Source organism: Penaeus japonicus, unplaced genomic scaffold (genome assembly GCF_977035675.1).
Source record: "Penaeus japonicus unplaced genomic scaffold, GWHDUDI00000001_assembly GWHDUDI00000010, whole genome shotgun sequence".
Classification (NCBI taxonomy): Eukaryota; Metazoa; Arthropoda; class Malacostraca; order Decapoda; family Penaeidae; genus Penaeus; species Penaeus japonicus.
This window is the reverse complement of record NW_028234412.1, coordinates 22878301-22888300: the sequence shown is the minus strand read 5'-3', so window position 1 is coordinate 22888300 and position 10000 is coordinate 22878301. Positions and strand designations below refer to the sequence as shown.

The 10000-nt window shown below is 40.5% G+C and overlaps 1 protein-coding gene across 1 annotated transcript in view; it reads right to left on the bottom strand.

The window, feature by feature from the left end:
• Window positions 1–1732: 1732 nt before the first annotated feature.
• Window positions 1733–10000, bottom strand: part of LOC122268033 (uncharacterized) — a 19298-nt gene continuing 11030 nt past the window's right edge. The window contains exons 7-12 of the mRNA XM_043038262.2: window positions 9800–10000; window positions 9333–9547; window positions 5219–9153; window positions 5019–5086; window positions 4459–4587; window positions 1733–3326 (exon numbers count right to left, since the gene is read on the bottom strand). The exon at window positions 9800–10000 is cut by the window's right edge and continues 93 nt beyond it. Coding sequence (XP_042894196.2) covers window positions 3093–3326; window positions 4459–4587; window positions 5019–5086; window positions 5219–9153; window positions 9333–9547; window positions 9800–10000 — 4782 coding nt within the window. The 3' untranslated portion in view covers window positions 1733–3092. The remainder of the gene's footprint in view (window positions 3327–4458; window positions 4588–5018; window positions 5087–5218; window positions 9154–9332; window positions 9548–9799) is intronic.

Here is a 10000-nt window from a genome sequence, read left to right as displayed (position 1 = left end):
GATGATGCAATACTGTACAATGTTTTACGTCCAATCCTTTCACGAAACTCTTCATTTAGAGGACATATCATTACATAGTGGTCAAGGGTGTGTGAATAGGGTTGACTGCACAACTTACATTCAGTTCCCTCAGCATTGTTTGAAACACTATACTCCCAGTAATATTTGTAGCCAAGCCGTAACCTTGCGGTCACTACATCAAGCTGTCTCGTAACTCTGTTTGTACTGCCGTAGATATGCTTTGTCTTGGACATAGCGTTATGGTGAATGATTGATCTGCTTGTGTCTTGCTCGACATTTCCCTCGGTTTCAGCCAGAGTGGAGAGCTTTTTCTTTATGATCTTACGTACATGCTCAGTCGTTACACCAATGTCATACTCAATAGTATACCTATGACTGCATGATCTAGATAGAGCATCAGCCATATCGTGTAACTCTAGATTTATGTGATGGTACCCACAGTATTTTAGTGGTTACATCCTTCAGAAACAATCTGTTTAACCTATGCCTGGCTGTTGACACGAGCCCCGTGTTATCATTTCTGTAAGAGTTTAGAGCAAGGAGTGAGGATCAAATTAATATCACAAGGTACCCCCTGGCGCATATTTCTATTCTAAAAGAAAGGTCCTTCTTTGACCTTTCACTATATTAGTTTATTTTATGCATCATACATTGACATTGTTAAGTTATTAAAGGGATACTTTCAAAAAATAAAAAAATAAAGTTACTGTTATCTGTGAAAGCAGATGGTATCCAATGCATACATCAATATTCTTAAGACTTATCATCGGTGCTATAGAACGTCTATTGCACACTCAATAGGTAATGTGTATTCCTCCGTCGATCAAAAACATCCGTCTTTTTACCGCTTATGCACTAATATAAACTGATTTCAATTTGTAATACTTTTCCCTTTGTTTGAAATTTTATTTACATTTATTTATCTTATTCTATGGTATGATGTGACCAGTCCTCTGGAGACGTTATTATAATGAAAAAATCCCATAACCATCTTTACTCTTTATGCCTTCACCGATTAATTATATCCAAACCGACAACCTTGACAAGGCCAGAAGTACCAATTAGAGGTTTTCCACGGCAAACTTGAAGCAAACACTGCAAATATTTATTTTTCCCAACATAAACACCAGAAGTACTGAAAATCATCATTTATATATATATATATATATATATATATATATATATATATATATATATATATATATATATATATATATGTATGTATGTATATCATATATATAGTAATTCATATCATAAATATTTAAGATATTCATGTATAATTACTGGATGCTGCATACTATGTTCAATTTACTTTTAGAAAAAAAAAAAAATGCAGGACTCTCATGCTTGAGTATTTTGCTTTGAAAGGCGGACTGGAGATATAATAATTTAAAAAGTTCTTAATGCAGCATATATTACTGTCTACACCTAATGAACATCTTTACTTGACTGACAGAACAATTCTGCAGGTACATATTACTGTTTAAAACTTCTAAAATGATTTTTTTTTAATATTCATGTTATATATCTTTCTCTCAAAGATACTACAAGGTATTTCTCTGGGAGAATATTTACGTAGATTTTATCTTTTAATAGTTTGTTGTTGATGCAGCATTGTTCCATGAATTTCCCATTATTTTATATACTGTCTTGCTTCTCCTTTCTTTCTATTTAAGATATTCAAAAGAAGGAAGCACAAGAAAAACAAATATAATCTATTTAAATTTATTCAATTTACGCTGATACACACTTAAAAGATATGAAAACATTTTTACATACATAACCACTACAAATAGAGAAGATACTCTTAGAATTCTCTTAAATTACTCTCTTTGTCATATTTCTCAAGGAAATTGGTGGGTCTGCAGTGGCTGCCATTCGTCCAACTAACTTTCTGACATAGGCTCCTCGAGTGGCATTAGTGGTCCTGGAGTTAAGTAGAACTGCAGAAAACTAAACTGGGAATAAAATTCATTACCTGTGAATGCATTTAAAATATATAATATATATATGTGTGTATTTATATATGTATATCTCCAGTTTTAAAAACTGGCTTGGCATGGAATTTTCATTCCATGATACCATTCACATTTCTGAACACAGGAACTATGTTGAAACCTCAAAACTTTTTAACAAAAGAGTTTTGATGGTTGGAACATGTCCTGACCAAGTTACAGTGGAGCATTTACAACACACAACCATCATGTCGAATCTTTCTTGTTATGGTTAATAGAAAAAAAGACCATGACCACTTTCACTGCAATAATCTAAGAGTATCTCATTGCAAGCACCAATGTGCTTTTGTTCAGGTTTATTTATTCATTTTTTTTTTTTTTTACTCCACGGAAAGGTAATGTGCTTCCTCAAAAATGATACTCAGTGTTCTGGTAAGCTGTTTCTGGCATCAATAATGCTCTAGAGATTCATTGTTAAAAAAGTAACTAAAATCATTCAGCACTGCTTTACACTGTTACAAAAGGTATATATTGTCAGCATTACTGATGGTCCAAACTTGCATCCGAACACAGATTTTAGTTCATTGCAGTCTCCAAAGCTCTTGTATTGCCCTATTATTATTCCTTTTTACTTCTTCTATTATCGTTCCTTGTAACATTGGTGAGAACCTCAACATATTGTATGTGAGATGAAAAAAGAAAATTGTAAAACTTAATTCTCCTTCAGCAAAGACCTGACAACAATTCGTATCTTCAGGAAAAATATGTAAATATTTTTACTTTCTTGTGTGCTATACAATTGTCTTAACCGCCTTCCAGTTTTCTATTAATAATGTACATTTCATGCACTTTGCATGCTAGCATTAAAAAAATAACTGATATCAAATAAATTAAAAAAGAGAAAAAGAAAATACCAAAACAGCCATACTTTACATCAGTTCCATTAGCCTTGGAAAATATCCATCTGTATAAACAGTTTCAACCACCAAACAAATGTCCTGCACTATAATTATACAACAGAGTAGTCAACCTACTCCAACTTTGAACAATATTTCCTGGCACCTACATTCAATAATAATAAAAATAAATAAAATAAATTTAGAAAACAATTCCTTTTTAGGCTTTATTCTTGATAGGAGTCGGGGGCTTAGTAGCCTTGGGGACGAGAGTGAAGGTGGGCACTGCTGTTGTTGCAGCCGCCGCTGGGGGGTCTATGGCAGTGGGTTTGGCGGGGTTCTGGTCGGCCGGTCCGGACTGCTTCTTCCGGTAGTACTTCACCTTCTTGATGTAGCCTTGGACCAGCCCGCGGATCTTCGTGGGGTTAATTTCCCCGGATTTGTTGTGACAAACCTGGAGGTGAGATGGAGAGGAAATGGTGAAACTTAGGGAGGGAGGCAGCTCTATTGGGGTACTCTCTTTAAATGTCTAACTCACTATCTTCCATAGTCTTAATTACCCGCTGACTAACCTTGTCCTCTCTAACCTAACCTAACCAACTCACTGATATACTCTCTAAGACAAACATGCACATACACACACGTATATATTTTCTCTCTCTCTTTCCCATACTCAATCAACCAACCTACTAACTAACTAACTAACTCTCTCTCACACACACACACACACACACACACACACACACACACACACACACACACACACACACACACACACACACACACACACACACACACACACACAACACACACACACACACACACACACACACACACACACACCACAACACACACACACACAACACACACACAACACACTAACTCACTCACTTCACTCACTCACTCACTCCTCACACACACACACACTCGCACACACACACACACACACACACACACACACACACACACACACACACACACACACACACACACACTCTCTCTCTCTCACACACACACACACACACACACACACACACACACACACACACACACACACACACACACACACTCTCTCTCTCACACTCACACACACATTCAAACACAAACACACACACACATTCAAACACAAACACACACACATTCAAACACACTCACACACACATTCAAACACAAACACACACACATTCAAACACACTCACACACACATTCAAACACAAACACACACACATTCAAACACAAACACACACACATGCAAACACAAACACACACTCACACTCACTCAAACATACAAACACTAAACACCCTCTTCATGTCAAAACAATAAATATTTGAATATTTGTAATCTATACTTAAAAAAAAAAAATAAAAAATCAAGGAAGCAACAGAACTGTCAATAGTGCAGGTTGCCAGAAAGGCTTAACACACACACACACACACACACAGCTAACCAGACTAATAATCAATATACATATTCATATATATAATAAGACACTGCTACAATTAGAAAGGAATAGCTGTTTTATTATATTTGTGTTTTGCATGTTACTATGTTTGTGTTTTGTGATATATATTAATATATATCTTACCTTCTGGACACACTTCCTCATAATGTCCTTATAATCTTCTTTTCCAATTGTTTTCTTGTTATAGAATGGCTTGAGACTAAGTTTAACTTCCTCAACCACTCTCTCTTGTCTCTGTACCTTCTTCAAGAACTGTTGAATAAAATCAGAGTTAAACATTGGACTAATGCAGTAAACATAGTTGAGCCACATGTAAAAAAAAAAGCTAGGGTACAAAATTGTAACTGCTCAAGTAATAAGTATTTGGAGATTTCAAGAAGTAATGCAGTTTCTTTGTTGAATATAACGTTGTTAGCTTTAGTCAAATAAAATATTTAAATATTTGAAAATATTGTTTGAAAAGAATTGTAAAGCTGTTCCATTTTGATATGTATTCTAAACATTAGTATTTGATTAAGTTACATAATTTAAAACTCCACTCATCCATAATAAAGATAAAATATAAATGTACATAACAAATAAAAAAAAAAAAATAAATAAAATATATATATATATATATATATATATATATATATATATATATATATATATATATATATATATATATATATATCTATGCTTACCTTTTCCTTAACTTGCAGATCTACAGCAGAACTAGGAATATCTTCATCGTTACCATCACCTTTTTTACCTGAAAAGATTCAAACAATTTTGAATAATGAAATTGTGCATCAAGTTCTTTTAAAATACATACACGTGCAAATCTGTGAATGGTAATATCGAACATCGACAAAGATAAGAGATGAATTAACCATTCTCTTACCTGGACCTTTCCCTTTCTTGCCACGATTGTGTCTGTGTGGTGTGCTGTGTTTCCGTCCGCCACGTCCACCACCACCAAAGAGGCTGTCAAATTTGTCGACACCCTTCCCAGTTTTCAATGAAGTCTTAGCTTGACTTCTTGTCTTTCTCGGGGAAGGTTTTTCAGACTGGTGGGTTGAATGGGGTGAGGGAGGCTCAAACATGTCACTTACATCTGAACTGTCAGGTGAATTCGGAGAATCAAGGTCCATATCAATGACATCAGTATGTGTAACATCTCTCCCATTTTGGGTTGCTTTGCCCTTTTCCCCTAGCCTTGCAGGAGCAATGATGGTCGTTGGAGGAGGGCGATTTAATATATTTGCTGCTGGTGGAGGCCTTGAGAAATCTGGGGCTACCACTGTTTGTACAACTTGTGGACGTATTAATGCAGCACCGGCACCACGCACCGCGGCTGCAATGGCTGCAGGGTACAGAATGTTTGCAACATTTGCTGGTAAACCAGGGAATATCTGATGAATTGGATGAACAGGAGTTGCAGTCCCAGGGGCAGCAGCAACCTTTGTAGATGAGGAGGTTGACTTTGGTGCTTTGGCAGCTTTTGGTGGCTTAGCAGCAGTATTTGTAGTTGCAGTGACAGGTGCAGCTGGAGCACTAGATGGTGGGACAGTACTTGTGGCCTCTTCCTCAGGTGGCTTCTGGGGCTCTGGGGGTCGTTCCTCTGGTTCAGGAGGCTCTGATGGAAGGGGAGGTGGAGATGCAGCTTTGGGTGCTGGGGCAACAGGAGACGACTTTTCTGTCATTTCAGTCTGATCGCTACTGCTAACACGAGCTTCTTGTTGTGGAGAGCCTGGAGGTGAGGGGGACTTTGTGGGCTCAAATGGATCATACACATCTGGCTCAGGAGATGATCCAGGAGGTGACCCTGCAGGGGAGCGTGGAACTCTTACTGCTGGAGATTTGGGGCGACCTACAGATTCATCTGACTCTGGGGGTGGACCTGGGGGCGTGTTGGGCCCCCTTGTCGGTGCAGGAGGCTCCTCCTCCTCTTCCTCTTCATCACGTAGTGGGTTATTAATTGGTTTGAGAACCTGTTTGCTGGAAAGGGTAAACTTGACAGCAGGTTCAGGAGGAGTCTTAGGTCCCTGAGGTCTGACTGGAGGCACAGGTGTGGTGCCAAGATCAGGAGGCAGCCGTGTAATACCCTCATCTTCTGAATCAGAGATGAGGATGGGTTCCTGAGGTGGTGGAGTGACCATGATCACATCCAAATCTATTGCCTTTTCTACATCTTTCCTTGCTTTTCTCTTGGGATCTCCTTCCAATTTTATATCCCTTTCCCTTCTCCTTCTGCCTTCTTTGTTCTCTTTGCCAGGAGCCCTTGCAAAACTCACACTCACCATGATGCTCCCACCTGCCTGATACACTTCTTTGCTCTGTAACGGTGACTTCTCTCTTCTCTTCTTCCTTCTGTCTCTTTCCAGCTTAGTCTCCTCCTTCTTGTCCACCTCTCTGTCCTTTCTCTTCTCATCCTTCTTCTTCTCTTTCTTCTTCTCAACAACTGCTTCAGGCTTCCTGGGTTTCTCTTTGGTCTTCTCTTTTGGTTTGGCTGCTGGTGGGGGGACCTTCTTCTTCTCAGGCTTCTTTTTGACTGGTGGTGTGCGTGACCGGCTTCGGCTGCGTCTCTTCCTCCTGTCACGGCTGCGCACAGGAGACCTCGACCGGGAGGAGGAGCTCGAACTTGAACTAGAACTTGAGGATGTGTATGATGAAGATGACGACGATGAGTAGCTCCTTCTTCTGGCTCCTCGCTTTTTGGCACGGGACCTAGAGGGAGAACGGGAGTAACTCTTCCTTGCCCTTCTGCCTCTTGACAAGGATCGCCGTCTAGACCTTGATCTGCTGTGTCTTCTTGACCTCGATCTTGATCTGTGTCTTGATCTGGACCTAGACCTTGACCTTAGGGCCACATCACGGCCAAATTCATCTTTCTTCTTTCTCTCTTCTTCCTTTTGGGTGATCATTTTTCTCACATTGTACCTTTCCATCTCTTTTCTCTTTGGTTCTCTCTTCTTTTCTCTATCCCTTCGCCTTTTGTTTGAAGAATCTCTATTTCTGTCTAAACTTCTATCTCTTTCCCTCTCTCCTCTACTTCTGTCTCTGTTTCTGTCGTGCCCATCCCTGGCGCGGTCCCTTGGATTTTTGGCGCCTTTCCTCTCTTTATCCCTTTCATCTTTGTCATTATCTCTATAGTTTCTCTCTTTGGTGTTTTTGGATACTTTCTTGAAGGAAACATCTTTTTCTTTGTCCTTCTGCTTGGCTTTTGACTTGGCCTTGGGTGGGGGGCTCTTGGGGGCCTCGGGAGGGGAGGGCTCGGCTGGCTCCTTGGGAGGCTCTGCCTCTACCTCGGGCACTGTGTTTTCCTTGTCCTTCTCAGGATCCTCGGGCTCTGCCTCCTCTGTCTCAGGTTTCTCCTTCTCTTTCTCTTTTTTGCTCTTTTCCTTTTCCTTTTTCTTCTTCTCCCTCCGCTTCGCATTTTCATCCACGATTTCTCCCTCCTCATACTCTCCCTCCTGATCTCTTGGGGAGGGAGAGACCTCGATCACCCTGCGGATCTGAAGGTTGATCCTGGGGCGGTGTGCAGGGGGGGTTGAGTGCTGAGGTGTCTCGCTGGGGATCTCACCCTCCTCGATGTTGTCATCATTGTCATCAAAGCTTATTTCCTCATTATCAGATATTGTTTCTGTTTCCAGCCCTTCTAGCCCCACAATGGGCTGATTAGTTCTCTCCCTACTCTTCTCTTCATCACTCTCCCCAAAAATTTCTTTAACTAAATGGTCAGATTTACCCTGATTTACATTCTCATTTGTGCTACTAGTCACTTCATGGTCACCCATATTGCTATCTGATAAAGATATTGAACTATTTGCAGACTTATCAAGGTCTGGAGTATCGGTATCTGAGACTGCCTCAAGCTCAAAGTCATTGAGACCGGGCAAATTGCTACTACCCACTACGTTATTTTCCTCCGAGTCTTCCACCACTATTCTTCTCGGCACATCTGGATTCGTTCTACTTTCTGGCTTGACACTGTCGTCAATGACAAGGTCATCGTCACTAGATTCTGGGTCACGATCATTTTCTTTTTTATCTGCTTCTGATGTTACCATCACTGCATTATTGTCCTTATAATTAGTGTTCTCTCCCTCCTCTTCCCCTTCCTCATCCTCCTCTTCCTCCTCTTCCTCCCCTTCAGGTACTTCTGGTTCTATGTCACTATAAATATCTATTTCCTCATCATCTTCCTTTTTCTTTTTCTCATCCGGTTTCTTTTCCTTTTTCTTACTACCGTTACAGCTGCCACTTGGATTCTCCCTCTGACCCCCTTCACCATCACTGTTATTGAGATATGCTGCATAAGCCTTTGCACCTGTGGGGTCTCCCCCTTGGTGTCCCCCGCTGTTGCTTCCTCCTGGTGACCTGCCTCCGCCCCCTCCACCTGCCACAGTCTGGCCAGGCGTAGGCTGCCTGGAGGGGGATCCCCCTTGATTCTCTCCACCTGACTGCTGCCGGCCAGGGGAGTCTGGTCCAGCAGCCCTAGAATGGCCCTCAGCACGCCCATTCACCTGCAGGGGTTCATTCGCCCTGTTTCCTGTACTGGTTGGGGCCTTCATGATGATTCTGTTGCGCAGGGCCTTAGGATTGGTCTTCAGGAGGATAGACTGACTCTCAATGATGGAGTCCAACACACTACCTGCAAAACTTGTGTTGTTATTCTCTACCACCTTGGGCTTGACCATTCTTCTCTCTAGTGAGGTGTGAGACATAAGAGCTCGAACAGAGAGCGCTTTCCGTCTTGCAAGAGCCTGAGTGGAGCTTACTTGGCGCCCCCTTCTCACTCCTGCTGCTAGGATTGCATCACCAACCTCATCAGGCCTGGGAATAGAGAATGAAAATGTTGAAAATAAAGAGAAGGCATGAGCTATCATCATCAAAATCATAGTAATCATATTCTAAGCAATAACTATATAAGTTACTTTCAGCAATAGGTTCGTGGATAAAACCCTTATCATCCTACAATCATTCATTAAAAATAGGACTGCATTGATACTTACTCCATGCTAAGATCAACATCAGCATTAACCCCTAGGAGAGAAAGTTGCGGAAGAGCAGCATTTTCACGTCGACCAAATACAGAACTTTCCCGGCTGGTAGGTGGTCGCATGTTGGGTACAAGCTGCCAAGGCTTACAAGGCTGGATCCCCAAAACCTCTGCTATTCTTGCCTTAGGAGTTACTGCAGGAATTGCTTTCTTCATTTTCTTGGTGACCTGAGGTATGGATAAGAGAAATTGTAAGCACCATACTCTGTGGATACTGTAAATTTCAATAGAATGGCTAGAATTGCTGGCTAGTCATTGTGCAAACTGATGGATAACTCCATTTATGTATTATCTCATATTCAAATAATAGTAAGGTAAAAAATATATACATCTATATAGGAAAAAAAAGAAAAATATGAATAAAATATTTAAATAAAAAATAATTTAAAAATCATTCCAAACTAGAGCCAACAAGCTCACCTTCTTCTTTCTCCTCTTCTTGGTTTTTCCTTTCTTTGTGGTTTTCCTCGTTTTGCGTTTTGTTTTGAGACGCGCTGTCCTCGTACTTTTTGAGGTTGTGGATTTCTTGGTTGTGGTTTTTCGTTTCTTTCGGACTTTTCTCTTTTTTCTTACAGTCTTTCCCTTCTTTCTCTTGGGGGCAGCTGTGGTTCTGCGGGGTTT